The 22134-nt window shown below is 36.7% G+C and overlaps 2 protein-coding genes across 2 annotated transcripts; one reads left to right on the forward strand and one right to left on the reverse strand.

Moving 5' to 3' along the window:
* The first annotated feature begins 1946 nt into the window (after window positions 1-1946).
* On the forward strand, window positions 1947-3976 carry LOC133287012 (growth-regulating factor 7). Its single transcript, XM_061484552.1, has 3 exons — window positions 1947-2065; window positions 2298-2715; window positions 3057-3976. The coding sequence occupies exons 1-3, from the start codon at window positions 1993-1995 to the stop codon at window positions 3805-3807; spliced, it is 1242 nt and encodes a 413-aa protein (XP_061340536.1). The 5' UTR covers window positions 1947-1992; the 3' UTR covers window positions 3808-3976.
* Window positions 3977-5011: 1035 nt separating this feature from the next.
* LOC133286950 (probable LRR receptor-like serine/threonine-protein kinase At3g47570) lies at window positions 5012-21928 on the reverse strand. The gene is made up of 6 exons (XM_061484472.1): window positions 21904-21928; window positions 20428-20672; window positions 19280-20168; window positions 17772-17954; window positions 5665-8292; window positions 5012-5523 (listed from the first exon to the last, which is right to left on the reverse strand). Exons 1-6 carry the CDS (start codon window positions 21926-21928, stop codon window positions 5105-5107), a joined length of 4389 nt encoding a protein of 1462 aa, XP_061340456.1. The 3' UTR covers window positions 5012-5104.
* Between the last annotated feature and the right edge of the window lie 206 nt (window positions 21929-22134).

A 22134-nucleotide genomic window follows, 5' to 3' on the forward strand; every position in this document is an offset into this window, starting at 1 on the left:
TTAATTAATTTAATATATTTTATGTTTGTTAATTGAAATGGTTTAATTTAATCTATATTAATTTAAATTGATCATAATGATTAATTATTTATGTTATAACTATTAATTACTTATTTTTTGGATGGTTAATATTTTAGTTTAATTAGCAATATGTTAAGTTAAATTATTTGTAAATGTTAAGTAATTAAATTTAGGAGTGTTAAATTAATATTATTTAATTTTATTTAAATAACACGTGTCACACATGCACGTAACCTGCTGCTCAGCCCAGCTAGTTTACTACAGTACGACACGTGTCATACCACAACGTAAATAGCTACGCAATCCAGCGATTTTGGCCACATAAGACGTGTGCCACGTAATCTAGCTGTGCTGCGAAGCTAGTTACATGGCCAACCAGATATTACCACATGGTCAACCATAACTCGCCAAGTGATTAGTAAAAAATTTCTAGAACGTGGCATTCTAGTAATATTTTAAGTAAAGAATGATAATTTGATCAATTGTCACTTGTTACAGAGACAGAAACAGCATGAATCGTACTTACTTTGGTGAAGCTGAAAAACTGCAAAGCATATCAGAGAAAAGAATTGAAAGTGGTTTACAAGTAAAAAACAAACAAACAAACCCCAGTAACAGCCACCGAGATAGCGAGCTAGTACATGCTTACAATAAAGTTTTTTTTACACTCACGTTGTGCTAGAATGCTTATATAAGTGGCGAAAAGTCGAAAACGGTGGCTGCTATAGCGAATGGGGTTCCGTTCTGTTATCTACTGTTATGCCTTTGCCAATAAATTATATGCATAAATAAAAGTATCTCGAAAGGGTTACATGCAGAAAGTGACAGATACCATAATAATGATGAGAGATAAAAACCAAAGAGAGAGAGAGAAAGGGTAAAAAGATAAGAAACAAAAAAAAAGGGTAACCTTTTTACTAATTTGTCTGGTAGCGCGTGGTGCGAATGTTGGAAGCATGGAAGCAAGGCAAAGGCCGAGAATGGCGGCAACCCATAACTCAATCATAAATCCAACATCAACCTCAACTTTCTCTCTCCATTACCACAACACCTGGCAATAGAGAGAGAAAGAGAAAGACACTGTGTGAGTGTGTGTATTATTATCACTGTTAGATAGATAGACATCCAAAGCCTTTAAACAGAAGGATCTTCCTTACCTGAAAAGTTGGGAATAGCTAAGAGTTTGGTGGTTGATTCTTATTCTTTTTTCTCTTTTTATTTTTATTTTTATGGGAAAGTGGTTTCCTATTTTGGGAAAAGTGTGTTTAATTAATTAGTGCTTGAGTTATGGGTGAATTTGGCGTTTCAGACAAGGAAGCTATAAAAAAAAGCAGCAGCAGCAGCAACAGTTGTAGTAGTGTTCTTGGGTTGGGTGTGAAGAATGTTCAAGGACTCGAAGCATTACCTAATAAGACGATGATGATGATGGTGCATCATAATCATCACCACCGTCCATTCTCACCCTTTGATAACGATTCCTTTGCTGGTGGTGATGGTGATGGTCCCACTACTTACATGTCTTTTACTAATCATATAAACCTTGTTAGTGGCACTTCTGATCTTGGTGCTGCTATTGCTATTGACGGTACTGGTGGTGCTTCTTCTGCTGCATCTGTAAGACCTTTGCAGCCTTTTGACATTTCTGCTTATAACTCTGCTACCACCACTCGCCCCCCAACCTTCAAATCCACAGGTTTGTGTTGTAATTTCGTTCCAGTCAATGCTGGGTTAAGCTTATAATTTGTGGTTTCTTATTTATATGTCAGAAAGATTGCATCTTTTTTAATAGAGAAAATAAAAGTAAAAGAAAGTTAAGGCGGGTCAGAAGAGAGAGAGAGAGAGAGAGAATGGGAGTTAAGGACTTTTCTGTCGGAGACTCTGAACATACTTGGTATCTTGGTTGTGTTTACAGCAGGTGAAATGGGGTTTCCTTTCACAAGTGCACAATGGAAGGAGCTTGAAAGACAAGCTATGATATACAAGTACATGATGGCTTCTGTTCCTGTTCCTCCTGATCTACTAATCCCCACTTCTCGCTCTCCTTGTATGAACCTTTCTCTTTGTTGCTTTTTCATCATCGTTCATCTCTAGTGGCTATTATTATTACTAGTTACCTCACTTTCACTCTTCATTCCTTTTAAAAAAGCTTTTGTCTTTGCCTCCCTTCTCTCAAATAGATTATTATACCTTCTGTTATTCAGAATCTTTTGCCTTTTTCATGATGTGTTGCTTTCTTACAGTGTTTATTGAAATTAATTTGCATAACTTTTGAGCAGTGGATGGTGGTTTCAATCTGAGGCTGTCAAGCAGCACTGATCCAGAGCCAGGTAGGTGCAGGAGAACAGATGGTAAAAAATGGAGATGTTCAAGAGATGTGGCGCCAAACCATAAGTATTGTGAGCGCCATATGCACAGAGGCCGTCCCCGTTCAAGAAAGCCTGTGGAAGTTCACACCGACGGCAACAATCACCAACAGATCAAGAGGGCTCGCCATGATTGTAATCCTTTTCCTTCTGCTGATGTTACTGTGCCTATTTCTAACCCCACTACCAGAAAAGATGGATCTTCATCCCATTTTCTTGCCTCTACTACCGCTCAGCCATACCTTGAATCTTCCCTTTCTCCTCATAACTTTGGTGTCAAAGCTGCAAATTTTGACTCCATGGCTTCTGTTTCCTCAAATAAGGAACCCAGGTGAGTTCAAGTTTAGATTTACTATGGCTTTCTTTCGGTTTGGGTTCTGATTTTTCTTTCTTCCCTGCCATGTTTTGCCATCTGTTTGGTTAGTCAATAACATAAAGAAAAACTAGATAATAAAACTTAAAATATTCCTGTATGAAACTTACGCTCTTAGATGAACTATTGAGCTTTGTTCTTAAGGTCACTTTAGTTGAAGTTTTTTGTCATGCAACATTTTTTCTGGGTCTATGTTCCTATATTCTTCGTTAGAGTAGCAAAGGAAATGCTTTGTTTGATGTTGTAACTTTGTAATAGACTTGCTATTCTGTTACTGATTTGGTGAATTGAACTTGAAGGGGCTTGGACTGGATGCTGAATGGAGATCCTATTTCCCTGGGTGCTTCTGACTCAGAATGGCACTCTCTGATGCATAACAAAGTAGGAATGTCCACTGAGAGTTCTTGCAACAACACCGAGTCTCAGTATCTGAACTCATTTGCACTATATAGTTCTGGACTGGATCAACAAAACAGATGCCTTCCTCTGTTCCTTAATCCTCTTGTTCCCATGGAAAATCTCCACTCCGAGAAACCAAGGGGTTTCATTGATGCTTGGTCCAACACAGAAACTGGGGAAAGCAATACCAACGCCAACAACAAGAACTCAATTGGTAAACTATCCCTTTCTTCTCTTGATCTATCAATGGGGGGTGGTGCTATGCATGAGGACATGAGTACTATTGAAATGGGTCTGGGACAAATGGAGCCTGATGGAAACACACACAATGATACCAAAATCTCTCTCTCAAATTGGCTCAACCCAGCACATTGGGTAGCTTCAACACCTGGTGGTCCACTAGCTGAAGTTCTAAGGCCTAGCACGGTCACTACTACTACTACCACCAATGAGGCACCTTCCAATTCATCGTCGCCAGTCATAACACCTGTTGAATCAAGTAGCTCTCTAAGAACAATGGTATCATCTCCATCTGGTGTTTTGCATAAAACCTTTGCTTCATTGTCTGATAGTAGTAGCAATAGCAGCCCAAGGGTTGCATCATCAAGGGCCAATTCTGAGGTTGCCTTGCTCAGGTTCAATCACATGTAAATTAATTAGCATCTTCAACTTTAGTTTCATTTGATTGAGATAGTGTTCTGTAATCTTATTTGGCTTGCATATTTAGCTGACTATGCTGTGCATTCGGGATAGCTATATAGGCCATATAGCCTCTTGTTTAGGGTGGTTTGTTATAGACGAAAAAAAAAAAACTCTGCTGAACAACGTGTGTTTCTGTTTATGTGAAGAAGACTCAATGCATCTTTAAATTCCAACTTCATGGAAACGTCACGATGTTACTTATCTCTACCACCTTGTGTACTTGATGAATGCCATGGTGGTTGTTTGTTTGTGTGGTCCTGGCCCAAGTTGTCGGAAAAGTCATAGATCTAACTTTGACTATGTCAACCACGTACCTCTTTAGTATCTTCTCTCACCCAACAATATCAAGTTTTAACGTATTCACTCATTTTATTTTGGTCTCTCGTGTGTACTCATCGCCCTAATAAAAGTATGTTTCACAATTATTTCTAGCTGTTATGTCACTTGATTTTTTTTGCAAAATTTTTAGGCAATAAATGTTATATGGGTCATAATTGAAGTATAGAATTTTTTTTAATAGAAATGTTTAGTTAAAGAAGCGTTTGTCTCAAATTATGAATTAATTGCTGTGGCACCTCATTTTTTTTTTTTAATTTTCATTTCTGTTTCACTGGAAATAGCACCAGCAAACGAAATGCTTGGATTGATAAACGGTGCAAAATAAAGTGCAACAGTTATCTTGTGAGAATAGTTTCTGGACAGTCTGATGCAATTAACATGAATCGTAATTTGGTGAAAGCCTAATCGATTTAAGTTACAATATAAAATAAGCCTAATCGCTTTTTTTCTTCTTCTTAAGCTCATTAAAATTTAAACATGTACCATTATAAAAAATTTTAAACATAAATTTATAAATTACTACGACAGAAATTAACCACAAGGAGTGGTATTAGATATGATATATTAGAATTTACAAGTATTTTAACAGGAACCATTTTGTTGGATTGCTGAAAGCTCCTTTCATTTATCAGTTTACAGGATCTAACAAGTTAGAATGCAAGAGAAGAAAATATATATATATATATATATATATATATATACTTACAATTACAATGGTGATTCAATGGAGGATCTATTGTGGAGGTGAGTCTGAGGGAAGCTCATAGGAGCTCTCAAGGACAGTGGGAAAGAAAAAGAAGATGGAAAAAGAGACACAGAATATTATGGGATTTGAACTTATTTATATATCCTATAACTTATTTACTACATATGGTTCTTAAAATAGAAAGTGGGCATGAGAATGACTTTAGAAGCCCAGCAAAGAATGCCTAATTGCTTGTAATTTTGTTGAGACCTCTCTCATAGTGCAACGATCTTTGGGCTGATGAGCAGTACAAGACAAGCCAACTCTTATCACAGCAGCTATGCACTCCTCAGCTTTGCGCGTCCAATTTGTGTTACCATTATTACAGCTGTTGCTCCCAGTGACACCGTTATGATAATCACTGCTTGAGCTTTGTGTAGAATTTTCATAATCATTAATAAGCCTCGGATCAGTAACCTTCAGCACTTGATTCTCATCCATGTCCGAGACAAATTTGTTCAGGCTTAATCCTTCTTTGAACATTTCATCAGTTGGTTTTTTGGCTATGAATATCTCTAGCAGTAAAATCCCAAAACTGTAGACATCGCCACAAGTTGAAGCCTTGCCTCCTAGACCATATTCTGAAACATATCACCCCAATATTAGATAGCCATATATGCACATACATATGTACTTTTATTTCAGTTATGCATGAATAGCAAGTAAATTTATATAACAAATAAAAAACCCGATTAGTCTTGATTAGGAAGGAAATTCTGTACCTGGAGCAATATAACCAATTGATCCCTTCATTCCCATAGTGCTGCTTTGTTGCTCTGATGGATTTTGAGAAAGGAACCTCGCCAATCCAAAATCTCCAACATGTGCAACCATATTTTCATCTAGTAGGACATTGGCAGGTTTCAGATCACAATGTACTACTGGTGGGTCACAATCATGGTGCAAGTAGTCCATGGCAGAAGCAACATCAATGGCAATGTTTAATCTTTGCAACAAGGTTAGAGAGGATCCTGACTCAACATCTTCTGGGTATAAACTCATGTCCAAATTGCCGTTGGGCATGAATTGCATAACAAGGGCCTTGAAGTCGTGTCCATTATAATCTACACTGGAGCAGGAAGTGATAACCTTGACTAGGTTCCGATGCCTAACATTTTTTAAAGCTTCACATTCTGCATTAAAACTCTGAGAAGCTTTGCTTTGTTGAAGGTCCAGGACTTTGATAGCAAGGGTGGTGGTTTCACCAGTGTTGAGGGAGAACACACCCTTATAAACAGAGCCAAAGCCTCCTTTTCCAATCAAGTTTTCAGCTGCAAAATCGTTTGTAGCAATCCGAATATCACAATACGATATATAATGAGGCAACCCCCTCGGAGGAGCACATGACAAACTGGTTTTCCTCTCCTTTCTTTTCTTCTTCCGTGACATTATTATCCACAGTAGACACAGCATTGAAATGAACAAAGCAATAGCACCTGTAACTGCAAGTATGATTGGAAGTAAAACATTTCTCTTCTTTTTACCTGCAACACAGAGTAACACTCCCAACGTTTGCACAAATTCCTTGTTAAGGCCACAGAGTTTGTTGTTACCTCGGAGATCAACCTGGCTAAGGTTCATAAAAACACCTTTCATAGGAACCTCTCCTTCCAAATGGTTGAAAGACAAATTTAATCTCACCATATAACTGAGCTTTTCTAAACTTTGAGGAATAGGGCCAGTGAGATTGTTTGATGATAGATCCAAAGTCTCAAGGGATGTTAAGTTCCCTAGACTACTTGGGATTGAGCCGCTGAATTTGTTTCTTGCCATCACAAGTGAAATCAAGCTAGAACAGCCATCTATTTCCTTAGGAATGTACCCTGAGAACTGGTTGTTGGAAATATCCATGGTCTCAAGCTGCTTCATGGAGTTGATCTCCGGAGGAAGTGAACCATGCAGAGAGTTTCCTGTTAAGGACAAGCCTCTTAAGCCAGAAAGCTGAAAAATCTCCATTGGTATGGTCCCAACAAGCCTATTCATCCCGAGGTAAAGAAAACTCAATCTTTTGCATTGTCCAATACTCGAGTGTATTCTACCTGAGAACTGGTTTTTGTGCATTCCAAGACTAAACAGATTTGTAAAATTGCCAAAAATGTCTGGAATTTCCCCAGACAATCTATTTCCGTATATCACAAGCTGCCCCAGCTTATTTAGAGCTCCAATATCTGATGGTAACTCTCCACTGAAATAATTATTTTCAAAAGACAAGGAAATGAGATTTTGAAATTTCTTCATTCCCTGAGGAATTCTGCCAGTAAGCCAATTATTAGAAACACAGAAATGTTGAAGATTGCTAGACAGATTCGCAACAGAACTTGGAAGCTCCCCAGCCAAATGATTATCATTGATCATGAGAATTTGCAACTGAGTGGAGTTTCTAAGGGAATCAAAGAACTCAACATTCAATGACGTCGTGGAAGAGAGAGAATTATTACCAAGAGTTAGTTGGGTCAGATTTTTCAAGTTGTTGAACAGAGGCATGGGCCCATGAAAATTATTGTACCGAAGATCAATGTTTTCAAGATGTGAGGCATTGGATATGGAATTAGGAATCACCCCTTCAAACCTATTGACAGCCAGGGTAAGAGTCCTTAGATTTGGAAGGGCATGCCCCAAATTTTGTGGTAACTTGCCTGATAGATTGTTCTTTGTCACGGATAAGAAGACTAAAGATGAGAGTTTGAAGATAGAAGTGGGAAACTCGCCAGTGAAATTGTTCTCTGAGAGTTGAAGTTTGGAAAGATTGTGGAGATTACCCAGTTCACTTGGAACCTCACCCTCTAACATGTTCCTTGCCAAGGCAAGATACTCAAGAGACAAGAGATTGCCAAATTCTGGAGGGACTTTACCTGTGAGATTATTGACAGACAAGTCTAAACTTTTAAGACGGTGAAGATGGCCCAATTGTTGTGGAAGTGTACCACTGAGATTGTTGTAAGCAAAGTTAATCACATTAAGAAATGAGAGATGCTCAAACTCTTGGGGAATTTGACCATGAAATTTGTTGTTGGAAAGGTCAAGGGAATGTAGGTAAGTGAGATTGGAAAGCTGAGAGGGTAGTTTACCAGAGAGGCCACGTCCTGGTAGGGTGACAGATTGGACTCTTGTTCCAACTTTGGAGCAGGTGATACCATTCCATGTACAGTGATTGGAATCTGCATACCACCTAGATAGAGCATTATTTGGGTCTGTTACTTGGAATTTGAAAGAAAGAAGGGCATCTCTATCTGTCTCATTGTTGCATGTGATGCCATGAAAATGATGTAATAGAAAACATAGGAACAATGTAAGTCGAAGGTGCATCATCATGCGTACAAGTAGGCTGTGTTTGGTTACACGTTTTTGTGCTAAACAAATGAACATGCATATATTTATGGGAAAAGTGTCTATCATTTTAAATTACACAACTTACATCCTTTCACTCTCACAAAGAGGTGGGACCCACACCTTTATTTTTTTTTGTCAACTCTCTCTCCTCCTTTATCTATCTCTTTCTCTCTCTTAAAATGACACAACTTTACATCCTTTAAAATTATACACACTTTTCCCTATATTTATAACTGAAATCCGCGTTCAGATTTTTGCTTGGAAATAGAAATTTTTTACACTTTTTGAGTTGAATGTTTTGGGTCAGCGGTAGTTGGGAGCGGAAAAGTGGTAACGTGATAAAAACTTCATACAAGTATAACAGGGACGTAATGGGCGAGAAAATTATAACAAATGTATTTAACATTGTGTTACTTATCATTTTTTCAATGTATTAGTGAGAATTGACCTAATACAAATTAACAATACTAACAAAGCCCCTCAGTACTAGAGTGCAAACTGTATATAATGTGTATTATAATTTATGGGCAATTTGTTATAAGTAGCAGTAACACTGATTCTTCTCTCTAATGGATTATAAAGATTTTCATTATGGGCAATGATAATGTACTTTCGTAACATTTTTTACACATATTACCAAGAACATTCATTAATTGAGTTTAATAAGTGATATTGAATTTAAGTTCTGGATATGTAAACTCTTTCAAATTTCAATTGATAAAAATTAGCTTTGTCGCTATTTATAGTTTGCTTGATTTGAATCAGATTAGTCACATAATTGATAAATCAGTGGAGAAATTATTTTTTTAAATTAATTTTTTATAATATTTATAAAAATAAATAAGAAATAATAAATTTTTTATAATAAAGTATTATTATCATTATTATTTTTTTTTTTTCTATCTATGTATTTTTAATGATTCGATGCAATGTTAGTAAACCTGGACCGATTATTAACTTGCTCAAGGTATTGAGCTAATGAATTATTGATTCAACCAGTAGATTACTAGTTGGTAAAATTAAATTTAGAGAAAAGTATTTTTGGTCCTTAACAAATATTACGGGGGCCATTTTAACCCTGAGAAAAAAAAGTTGACATATAGTTGCTATGAAATTTAAAATAGACTTAGTTAGTCGACATTATGCTCCATTTGAAATTCAAAATAGATTCATGCTAGTCGCTGAGCCTATTTTGAATTTCAGAGGATCATAAGTTGACTTTTTTTTCTTACTAATTAAATTGGGCCCATAATATTTGGTGAGGACATAAAATGTACTTTGTTCTTAAATTTATATAAAAAGTATTTAATTAACAAGTGTGATCCAATAAATTATAACTATTAGATTGATGAAAATTAAGGATTAAAATTTGATTGAAAGAATTTTTAAACAATTTAATTTGTAAATATAATCCTCCTCCAATTAACATTATACGTTATAAGATACATTGAGTTAGTGGCAAAGCTCCGTGTTTAAATTCAAGATATTTAAATTTTACAGAATATCCATATTTCATTCAACAATTATAAGTAGGGGTGTCAATATGGGTTTTGACACGCGGGTCGACCCGCGACACGACACGAAAATTCGTGTTCGGGTTGACCCGTAAAAAAATTCGTGTCGTGTTCGTGTTGGAAAAAATGACACGCAAAAAATTCGTGTCGTGTTCGTGTTTATGAATTCGTGTTCGTGTCGACCCGTATTATTTTTAATTATTATTTTATTATTATTATTATTATTTATTTTTTTATTTATTTTCGATATATTTTTTTTAATTTTTTTTGTCAATTACCGTTTTGTCCCCTATTTTGCGTGTTATTCGTGTCGTGTCAACCCGCAAAAAATTCGTGTCGTGTCAGTGTCGAAGATTTTGACACGAATGAAAATTCGTGTCGTGTTCGTGTTGATGTATTCGTGTCGTGTCAAATTCGTGTCGTGTCAACCCATATTGACACCCCTAATTATAAGTCGTATATATTTTTTCAACGTTATAATCTTGTTTTTTGGTATTATTTCAACGTTATAATTTAAAAGTAATAGGTGGTTCGTTGATTTCGTTCTATTGACTTTTTCAAATTCTAGAAGTGATGTCAGACGTGAATAACTGAATGCGACTCATTTAAGGTGTGCATGACAACCATTCTATTCCTTAGTACTGTTTCTGAAAAGAAATAATTCTTTTCTATTTCTGTGCCATGAAACTGTTTCTGAGAAAAAAAATATGTTTGATAACATGTTCTATTTTTATTCCGAGAATGAGAATTGTGTTTGATAACACAACAAATAATATAATAAAAAATAATTCCTATTAAATATAATAAAATTCTGGATCATCACTTTTCTTTCCACATGGTGTGGTTGTGATGGTGGCGGCGGCGGCGGTACGTGTAACACCTCGTGTATACCCGGTTTGTTAACATGTCATCGTATTAACCCACGCTTAATTAAATAAATGCGGAATATCTTTTTCTTTCCAATTATGACGTCATTATACTTAACCAAGTTGATTACTTAAACATTATCATAAAAACATCACCTGTATGTAAATTGCAAAAGATAGCTAACTAAAATACCTCATACATAATTAAGTGAGTATCTAAGTCACGGATCTACAACACGTAGTTCGGACAATATCCTAATTACATTAATACATCCCGAAACTAAAATAAGACATAGCCAATCAATGTGGCATGGACAATCCCCATGCTCACCAAATAAGGCAACATAACAACAGAGTCTCAACAAGGTAATCCATAAACTGAAGCTTAAAAACATGAAGCAATAAGCATAATCCAGCATCCAAGCATAAACAGCAAATCAGCATAGGCAGCATAAACAAGTATCAACTAAGCTCTGGCCTCCTGTCACTAGAGGTATCAACTCCCTGGTTACCTGAACCTGAAATAAGCGTCCCCAAATGTGGGGTGAGATCTCTAAACAAGAAATCTCAGTAAGACAAGGGGTACTCAAGGATCTTCCACCCCAAGCTCACTTACATGTGCAATATAAGTTCAAAAGCATTTATCGGTATAAGTTCCAAAACTATGCAGTGCAACAAATATTCATGCCATGTGTGTTTTAACTATTCTGCTGGCCAGAGAAATGCAGGACGTACGTCTACAACCCCACAATAAGTACAAGGAACAACGCTTGCACCTCACCCACAACCTCACCATCTTGTATATTCCCACATACTCAGGTTTACCGTATAGGTGGAATACCACATGCATATCATAAAGGCACTCGCATATAACAGCTCAATAGCATTTATCAAAACAATACATGAAAATAACATCATGCATAAAACCATCCCCCCATGGGACATGGTGGAATCAACAATGGCTAAACCGAGGACACGAAAGCTTACCTTGCAAGCTAACAATCCAAGCCAAGAGTTCACACTAGCTCAAAGCCCACAAACAGCACAATCACAATCTGTTTATACAGTAATAATCATCAATAACCATTCACCAAGGTTACATTAAGTGATTAAGGCTTTTCCTCTCATTTTAAGTCATTACATGTTGTTTATGCAAGAGGTATTCGAGTACTCCCCGAGTAGTATTCGAATACTCCAACTCTCCAGAAAGTATTCGATTACTTTCACTAAAGTATTCGAACACCACAAAGTATTCGAATACCAACACCCCAAGTATCTGAATACCACAGTATCCGAATACCAAAACTCATTGTATTCGAATACTTTCCAGTATTCGAATACTTCTTCAAAGGTATTCGAATACTTTTCTTCCTAGAAAAATATCCCAATACTCCTCCAAGGAGTATTCGACTACCAAGGGATAAGTTTTCGAATACTACACGATAAGTATTCGAATACTTATCAGACAGAATGCAGAAACTCGAGCATTCTTCTGCATAATCCCATTTTTAAGGGTCAAAGCGATTGAGAGTCCAATGACTCCCTAAACAGATGTTCAATAACATGTTATGAACCCTGAAACACATTTCTTTGCTCAAATGATTAAAGCTTCTCTTTTTAATGGATTAAACAAGTTAAAAACCTCAAAATGACAAAGAGGTGATCATATCTACCTCCAAGACTTCAAAACTCCGAAAATGAAACAGAAAGGAAGCCTCCAACACCCCACCAAGGTTCTGACTTCACAAGACTACGAAAATACACTTCAAGCTTGACCCTTTATGCCAAAAGGTCACTTCTTGGCACCACCAAAGGCAAGAACAAGGCTCTCACCAAGAGAACCCACCAACACAGCCCTCAAAAACCCCCACAAGTCAGAAACCAAACTCAGAAACAAGGCGCCCTCACCTCCCCACCATGTACTACTAAGTGTTTACAAGGTTAAGTGTGAAGAAACCTAAGGAAAAAGGTGAGTTCTTGGCCCTCAAACAAGCACAAGGGTCCAAGCTTCAAGGGAAGGGGCAATGGCTGAAGAGAATCAGCACTCAAGACACTCACGTAGCAGCCAAATTATGGCCTAAGGTTTTGTGCCTTTTAGCTTAAATATGTCCACTTAAAATAACACACAGTATTAACATTAATAGCTACGCTTAGGATTTTAAATCTCAAACTTTAGATTCTGAACCTAGCCATTTTTCTAAGATTTATCATATTTTTATTTTATTTTTCGCAGCACCTTTCCGGTACGCGCTTTTACATAGCCAGTATCAGTTATGGCACCGGTTCTCATTATTTTAACCTGAAACTCGAAATCACAGTCCTACATATTATTCTAGGAATATTCATGCATTTATTATAATTTTCCGGGATACTTCATCGTTACGCATTTATATCGAGTAGCAGAACCGATATATGCATTTTTCGTCAGAAAAGCGATTTTCAATCAATTACCATAATTATTTAAGCCTCATAACAATTATTAGGGTCAATTATAGAATTATTTCCTAATTCTCATATTTAATTAATTAGTTTCCTTATTTAACGGTGCAGGTTCTTACAGTACGATAGTGGTGGTGGTTGTGACGGCAGTGGATGCGACGATGACGGTGGTAATGAAGGCGGCGCGACGGTAGTGGTGGGGATGGTGGTGGTGGAGGTGACGACTGTGGTTGCGACAATAGTGATGGGTGGTGGTTGGTGGCAGCAACAATGGTAGCAGTGACATGGTGGTGGTGGTTGTGAATAGGGGTGAAAGTGGGCTGGGCTGGGCCAAGCTTTGCACCGAAAAGCCCAAGTCTACGTTAAAAATTTTCAATTTAGCCTGGCCCAAGCCTAGTATGAGTCTAACTGTTAGCCTGGTTTGGCCCGTTTATAAAAAACAAATGGCCTGGCTTGGCCCGTTAGCCTGTTAATTTTTAAGTTCCAAGCAGAACCATGAATCAACTTTACAAAGTACTCAAATTCAGTTGCTACACCAAAAATCATAATTTCAACGTCCAAACAGAATCATGAATCATAACAAAACTCATACAATATGCACTTAAGTCATTTTCGAAAGCAAAATGTTAACATATATTTCATCAAATCCAATAAACAAATCCATACTATGTAAATTAAAATAACTACATGAATCCAACAAACAAATCATGATGCTTGTAGTAAGTATAACTCTCCCAAAAATCTTTTAATATATTCATATATACAATCTAACATGTTGAGATGTTGGTTCCACCTATATAAGAAATAAAATAAGATTTCTATTAAAATATAATTGAATATAATTAAGTTATAAATAATTGCAATTGATTAAATTTATATCTTTTGTTTTTTCTTCAAGACATACTTACTCTATTTTATTTTATTTAAAATAAATAGTACAATATAGGCTGGCCTGCGGGCTTATAGGCCCGACCTTTTAAAAGTAGGCTTACGGCCTTTTTATTAAACAAGCTTTTTTAAGGCACAAGCCCGACCTATTATACAAAATATACTAGGTCAGATCTGGCCTGATGTAGGCCGAGCCGTAGGCCCCTGTAGGCCGGCCCAGCCCAGTTTCACCCCTAGTTGTGAAGGCATCATGGTGGTGGTGGCAGTGGTGGCAATGGCGTGATGATGGTAGTGGCGGGGGTGAAGTAATTATGTGGATGGCAGTGACGGTGGTGACGGTAATGGCTGTGACGATGGTAGTGGTGGTTGATGGCGGCAGCAGCGACGACGATGGTGGTGACAGTAGTGGTTGCGACAATAATAGTGGTGGTTGGTGACGTGGTGGTGATGGTAGTGGTGACGTCATGGTGGTGGTAGTGATGGCGATAGGGGTGGTGGCAGTGGCGTGTGGTGACGATGGTGGCGGTGACGGCAGTGGTTACGATGATGGTGGTGGTGGTTAATGGTGGTGGTGTCGGTGATAGTGGTGGTGGTCGTGACGACGACGGTAGTTGTGGTGGTGGTGATGGTGGTAGTTGTGGTGGTGATAGGTGGAGGTGGTGGTGGCATCGTGGTGGTGACGGATGGTGACGATGACACTAGTGGTACGACGGTGGATAGTGATCACGAGAGATAAGTGTTTTTCATTTTGTGCCTAGAAACAAAAAAAAACAGAATTTTTTTGATTCTTTTTTCTGTTCTACAGCATAAAAATTAAACCGGTTCATCCTGTGAACAAAAAAATAAATCGATTTTACCAAACGAGTTTCCTATCCATTTCTATTTTCAAGAACAGAAATTAAAAAAACATTAATTCCAAAAAAGTTGTCGTACAGAGACTTACCTTTACGTTTATTGAGTCTTACACGTAACACCGAACTCCTCGAATCATGAATAGTACAAATCACCGGTCTATGGTCAAGGACTGCGCCAATGTTGCTTTGCTTTGAATATAAAATTCACAAACCACCTCATACTTTGGTCAAGGACTGCGCCAATGTTCACTGCCATGTATTATTATTACGCTACATTGTATCGATATTCTTAAAAATCTCAAATATTATGTTTGATGTTTTTTTGATATTTTTACACATTCTGATATTTATAATATTTGAAATGTTATTATATATCATGAAACAAAAAGAAATTATATTTATTATTGAAAATTTTTATAACTATTATTATTAAATTAATTACAGTTAATTTCTGCTAATTTAACGATTATAATTTATTAAGTACACTTATTAGTTAATTATTAATTTTTAATAAATTATAACACTTAAATTAACGAAAATTAACGAAAATCAACAGTGATTAATTTAGTTGTAAGAATTGTAAAAGTTTTCAGTAATACGTATAACCACCTCCCAAGAAAAAATTAATTGATGTTTTACTAAACTGATATAATAAAAATTAAAAAAAAGATACTGAATAAGTCTCTCTAGAATCTATAAGAGAATTTTAATTTGAAAATATAATAGTAAATATTTACAAAATTGATGGTATTATAAATTTAGTTTTTTTTGTTGTTGTTAAATTATTGAATATTAAATATAATATACATTACTTAAATTAAAAATATTTTTTAATATCAAAAACGTGTGTCAAAATCTAATATTTTTTAGAACTAATGTGTCGAAATATTATATCGTGTCTTATTCCGTATCCCGTATCAATGTCGGTACAACATAGTCAACATGTATCAATAAGACAAAAATGCTCAAGATGCACATTAGACTTAGATTTTCAGGTGCGGCAAAGAATTAGTCATATATAAAATGACTATCATATATAGTAATATTGTATTAGATTTTGTCTTTTGATTCAAAGTTCAAATGTTATCCGCATAAATTTTGTTTAGGCCATTTTAAATAAGTGGTTCAACAATTCAAAAATAATACGTAAATAAAAAATGTGTAAATCTAAAAAAAGAAAAAGAAGAAAGAAATATTAAACCACATATGTATTATTGTTCAAGTAAAAATCGCAAGGAAAGATCTAAAAAGAAATCCCAATCACATCTTAGCATAAACAAAAAGAAATTTATTTGTAATTTTAAAGATATAGTATAGAATAATAATTAACAATTTTTTTGTTGTAATAATTAACAATTTTTAGACTACACGCATACTAAAAATTTCAAAATATTAATGCTGTAATTAGTTGCAGGGGAAGGCATCATGCCCTTCTTTCATTTTTTATTAGAATTGCTGAACAACATGTGCTCTATCTCTTCGTTTTTTTATGTAATTAATTGTTGTTCCAATCATTGAGTTTCATACCATGATTTGGATTCTTATTTCTTTGAATAACTTAGGTTCTTAATCCTTTTTTTTTCATTACAATATATTTTTTAAGTTTTTAACTATTTGTATAATTGACTTCACCATTTCGTACGATATTCAACATTAATTTGAAATTGGTTGAGACCAAAAAAATTAGAAGAGGATTGATATATCAATTAAATTCTTTTTTAACATTCTTGAAGTTATCAACAATGTTAGATGTTGTGGAATGTGGCGTGATCTAATTTACAAAAAATAAAATATTAAAAAATTGAAAAATAAATATGAATAATTTTGCATAGACTCAACATTGTAATAATGATAAAAAATTTTGGTAGATATAATTGTTAGAATTATAGTGTAATTAGGGTTTCTTTATTTTATTAGGCTTTTTGTATTAGGTCTAATTATATTAGGTTTGGGCTTAGCCCATTAGTTTGTCTATATATTGTACATCTCTCACCAGATTAATACACACAGATTTTTTCAATTTTCCTCTCTTTTCTTGTTATTTAACATGGTATCAGAGCAGTTTCTTCAAGAATATCCAGAGCATATTTCCTCTGAGATATCACAACACCAGTTTAAGACTGGGCCACCTCGATTCCCAAGAAGTATCGAAGTTTCCCAAGATCCTTAGTCGGAAAATGACGACATAAATGTTGTTTCAATCGAGTGATCTCATGCCGATCACTGCCTGTGATGACAGTATCATCCACATATACCACCAAATAAATAGATCCAGAAGCAGAATGACGATAAAAGAGAGAATGATCAGCTGCACTCCGAGTCATGTCAAATTGTTGAACAACACTGCTAAATTTACCAAACCAAGCTGTTGGAGATTGTTTGAGGCCATAGAGAGACTTACGAAGACGACAAACAAGACCTGACTCCCCCTGAGCAACCAATCCAGGAGGTTGCTCCATATAAATTTCTTCCTCAAGATCACCATGAAGAAAAGCATTCTTGATATCCAGTTGGTAGAGAGGCCAATGACGAATAGCAGCCATGGCAATAAAAAAGCGAACAGTAAACAATTTCGCCATAGGAGAAAAAGTATCAATAAAATCCAAGCCAAAGACTTGAGTGAAACCCTTTGCCACCAAGCGAGCCTTAAGACGATCCACTTGACCATCAGGTCCAACCTTAACAGCATAAATCCATCTGCAACCAACTACAGATTTGCCAGAAGGAAGAGGCACCAGATCCCATGTGCCATTATGATGAAGAGCACTCATTTCATCAATCATAGCTTGTCTTCATCCCGAATGTGAAAGTGCATCACTTGTAGTCTTAGGAACAGATACAGAGGACAAAGAGGAAAGACAAGCAAAGTATGATGAAGAAAGACGATGATAACTAATATTGACTGTATACCTGGCCGGAGGGCGAGTATCACGAGTACCCTTACGAAGAGCAATGGGAAGGTCACTATTTGAAGGTGGGACCGACGTCGTGGTGGGAGATGCAGTTGAATGTGAGTCCACAGAGACATTTGACGAACTATGCTCGATCTCATCAACAGAAGAGGTGATAGAAGGATAGTCAGAAACATGGACAGGTAAAGACGGAAGGTAAAGAAGGTCACCTGGGAAGGACGACTGTACAGAATCAGTATCCACATGGGTAGTAGAGGATCCGAAAAAGGGAACTGATTCAAAAAAAGAGATATCCGCCGAGATAAAGTATCGACGTAAAGTGGGAGAGTAGAAACGGTAACCCTTCTGAGACCGAGGATAACCCAGAAAAACATATTTATGAGACTTGGGAGCTAATTTATCCAAACCTGGACCAAGATGATGAACAAAACACGTAGAACCAAACACATACAGAGTTAAAGGATATAAAACCTGATGGGGAAATAAAATAGAGTGAGGTACCTTATGATTGAGAACAAATGATGGCATGCGACTAATGAGATAGCATGCAGTAAGTACAACATCACCCCAGAATGTGTATGGAACATTACCATCAATTAACAAGGCACGAGTGGTTTCAACCAGATGGCGATTCTTGCGCTCGGCTACACTATTTTGTTGAGGTGTATGAGGGCAAGATATTTGATGAAGAATGCCATGAGATGAAAAGAATTGTTGAAATTGATGAGATAAGTACTCACATGCATTATCACTACGAAAAGTACGAAGAGGAATACCAAATTGAGTTTTTATTTCATTATAAAATAACTGAAAAATAGAAAACAACTCAGACCGCTTTTTCATTAAAAATAACCAAGTACATCTGGAATAATCATCAATAAAAGTAACAAAATACTTAAAACGCAGAGTAGAAGAATGACGACTGGGTCCCCAAACATCAGAGTGGACCATAGAAAAAGGAGAAACAGCTTGACGACTAAGACGACTCGGAAACATACTACAAGTATGTTTCTCAAACTGACAAGACTCACAATTTAAAGTAGAAAGAGACGACAAATGAGGAACCATCTTCTGAAGCATTGCAAGACTAGGATGGTCCAGACGAGCATGGATAGTAAGAGGAGAATCCATAGTGGAGCAGGCTGAAGAAGAGGGAACTAGTTGATAGAGGCCCTGAGACTCACATCCCTTGGTAATCTCCTTCCCCGAACTCCGATCCTGAAAATGACAGAGGTTTTAGTAAAAGAAACAACACAGTTAATGGATTTGGTCAAACGACTAACAGAAAGTAAGTTAAAAGGGGAATCGGGCACATATAGAACATGATCCAGAGATAAATTGGTTAAAAGAAAAACCGTGCCAATTCCCTTTGATTGGACCAGAGACCCATTGGCCATAGTAATAGTGGGAAAAGAACCAGTAGTACAAAGGGAAGTGAATAAGGACTTATTACCAGAAATGTGATCAGAAGCCCCAGAATCAAGAGTCCAAGGGCCTATAGAGTGCAACTGAGAAATGCCAGCAAAAGAATTACCAGAGGGAGCAATGGATGCAGTAGGACCTGATGTTTGCTTTTCAGACCACCAAATCACAAATTCATTCAGAAGAGCAGCTGGAGGTTGTGCACTGGAAGGTAACTCTGGAGCACAGGTACTAGAGAAAGCCTGAGCAATATGAGCATTCCGAGAAGGTGGAGGTGGCCTGCCATGAAGCTTCCAACAGCGGTCAACAGTATGATTGGTCTGATGACAATGAGTGCATAATAGCTTTCCTTTAGAGAATCGACGTCCACGACCATACCCTTGAACAACAAAAGCTGAAGGGTCAACAGAATCTTCTCGACGTCCGTGACCATATCCTTGATCAGCAAAAGCGGAAGAGTCAACAGAATCCGCTGGGGGTATATGCATCATAGGAGGTGCTGATGACGGAGAAGGCTTAGAGTGAATTCGAAGCAAGGTAGACATCACAGAATCCAGTGTAGGAACTGTAGCAGATCCCACAATTTGATATCGATTGGCAGACAAATGATCAGGCAAACCATATAAAATGAACAACATAAACAGTGTATTACGCTGTTCCTGTTCCTTATTAACATCACCATTGAGAGGTAGAAGCTCATTAAGATCATGAAGTAGACTCTGAACTTTCCCCAAATATCTAGCCATAGGACAATTGAAGTCCCGAGGAGCATATGTAGTCATCAATTTTTGACATACACCATAGAGTCTCTGGGTATCACTGGTGTAAAGTGCCTTTGCCTGACTCCAAATGCAAGTAACAGCAGGTCGAAAAATCTGCTTAATAAACGGATGAAGAGTAGCTTTAATGAGGCTATACAGCTGAGCATCAATCATTTTCCACCGTGTGCGCTCCTTTTCCGCCGCAGATTCAGCCTTAGTGGTGAGATGAGATGTATAATTCTGCCCATCCAACCAAAGTCGCAGATCGAAAGACCAAGTATCGTAGTTGGAACCATCCAATTTATCCACACTCAATAGAGCAAGGATATAATTTGAAAAAATAGCAGAGTCTGACTTTTTCTCAGCCGGAGTACCAGAGTCATTGGAGACAGGAGGGTCCATAATTAAGAGAAAAAATAATCAAAAAAGGACAGATCACACAACTAACCGGTATAAGAGGGATTTGACGTCAACACAAAACGAAGTCCAAACACAGAACCAGGACCAGATCCAGAACCGTCACAGGGAGACGAGGAGAACGCCACCAGCTGCGGCCGGAGAGGAGGTCCCACGCGCCGCCTTGGGGAGAGGATGACCAGAGCTTGCACGCGCGCGTGTGGGCGCGTGAGGGCTCCGATGGAGGTGCAGCCGGTGCGGTTGGGATCGCGCTTCCAAGACGAGCACGCTGGTATGTGGTTTGCCGAAAAACTCCACCGGACGGTGGTGGTTGACGAAGACAGCACCCTGAACGTGAAAGCGGAAGAAAAAGCGTACCGGAAACTGACAGCGAGACAGTTCCGAAAAAAAAAATTAAAATTTAAAAGATGATGAACAGTAAGTTCACCGGAATTTTTTTTTTCAAAGTTCCTTAGGCTCTTAGTACTGATTGGGCTGGTTGTCCAGCTGATAGGAGATCTACTTCTGGGTATTGTGTCTTTGTTGGAGGCAACTTGATTTCCTGGAAAAGTAAGAAACAAAGTGTGGTTGCCAGATCAAGTGCTGAAGCAGAATACCGCTCCATGGCGACTACTACTTGCGAGCTCATCTGGCTTAAACAGCTTCTCAAAGAGCTTAAGTTTGGAGACACTGGACAGACGACTCTCATTTGTGATAATCAAGCAGCTCTACACATTTCATCAAATCCAGTGTTTCATGAAAAAACCAAGCATATAGAAATAGATTGTCACTTTGTTCGAGAAAAGGTTCTTGTTGGTGAAATTAAAACTAGTTTTGTACCCTCTAATGAGCAATTAGCAAATGCGTTTAAAAAATCTTTGAGGGGGCCTCGAATAGAGTTTATATGTAACAATCTTGGTGCATATGACCTATACGCTCCAGCTTGAGGGGGAGTGTTATAATTATATTGTAATTAGGGTTTCTTTATTTCATTAGGCTTTTTGTATTAGGTCTAATTATATTAGGTTTGGGCTTAGCCTATTAGTTTGTCTATATATTGTACATCTCTCACCAGATTAATACACACAGATTATTTCAATGTTCCTCTCTTTTCTTGTTATTTAACAATAATAATGATAAATTTAAAATTTTCTTTGCTCCCTCAATTTTTGAAAATATATTCTTATTTGTGAAACTCATTTTATAAATGTATCTATTTTCGCAAATAATTTATTTTTTCATTCTCTTTTTTTTTTGTATATTTTTTTTTTCATTCTCTTGTCTTTTAAAAAATGTTCATGTTGTAAAAAAAAATTATTAAAAAATATAATTTTCTATTCTCCAGTTTTCATGCATAAAATGTTGAAGGCTTATATTTTATTCATAAAATAATGGGTATTTAACTACCATTCTATCTCATGTTGTTTGTGTACTTTGATAAAATGCTAACATGGGATATTAAAAATAAATAATAATTTTTTTGTTTTAAATTAAATAAATAACTAATTTAATGATTAACACTAGATTAAATTGATAATTTTTTTGCCTTCTTTTACCCGTTACCAACTTTCTAACTTACCTTTAATACGAAAGTCACACACCATACATGCCTGTTGCCGAAAGCCCGAAAGTCTTTCCCCAAGTCAAGGGGCAAAATAACTCACCCCTTCAACGTCATAAGTCATAACTCATTAGTAGTCGTTAATTTGTTCAGTTGACCTTTTCAACTTCGAAGCTAATAAAAAAAAAAAAGCAGAAAGTATGTGTCCTATTAAAAGTCACATATTTATATGGGTAATTGTAGTCTTAT

Source organism: Gastrolobium bilobum, unplaced genomic scaffold, assembly GCF_033153095.1.
Source record: "Gastrolobium bilobum isolate Gb01-03AN ecotype WA unplaced genomic scaffold, APGP_CSIRO_Gbil_v1 utg36819, whole genome shotgun sequence".
NCBI classification, from domain to species: domain Eukaryota; kingdom Viridiplantae; phylum Streptophyta; class Magnoliopsida; order Fabales; family Fabaceae; genus Gastrolobium; species Gastrolobium bilobum.

Bases quoted from the DNA above. Each gene is read 5' to 3' on its own strand.
- LOC133287012 (XM_061484552.1), top strand. From the start codon at position 1,993: ATGATATACAAGTACATGATGGCTTCTGTTCCTGTTCCTCCTGATCTA. The intron at 2,066-2,297 runs GTATGAACCTTT...ACTTTTGAGCAG, and splicing joins CCCCACTTCTCGCTCTCCTT to TGGATGGTGGTTTCAATCTG. The intron at 2,716-3,056 runs GTGAGTTCAAGT...TTGAACTTGAAG, and splicing joins TCCTCAAATAAGGAACCCAG to GGGCTTGGACTGGATGCTGA.
- LOC133286950 (XM_061484472.1), bottom strand. From the start codon at position 21,928: ATGGTGTGTGACTTTCGTATTAAAG. The intron at 17,955-19,279 runs GTAATTCTTTTG...CGTCCTTCCCAG, and splicing joins TGCATCCATTGCTCCCTCTG to GTGACCTTCTTTACCTTCCG. The intron at 5,524-5,664 runs GTACAGAATTTC...GATATGTTTCAG, and splicing joins AATTGGTTATATTGCTCCAG to AATATGGTCTAGGAGGCAAG.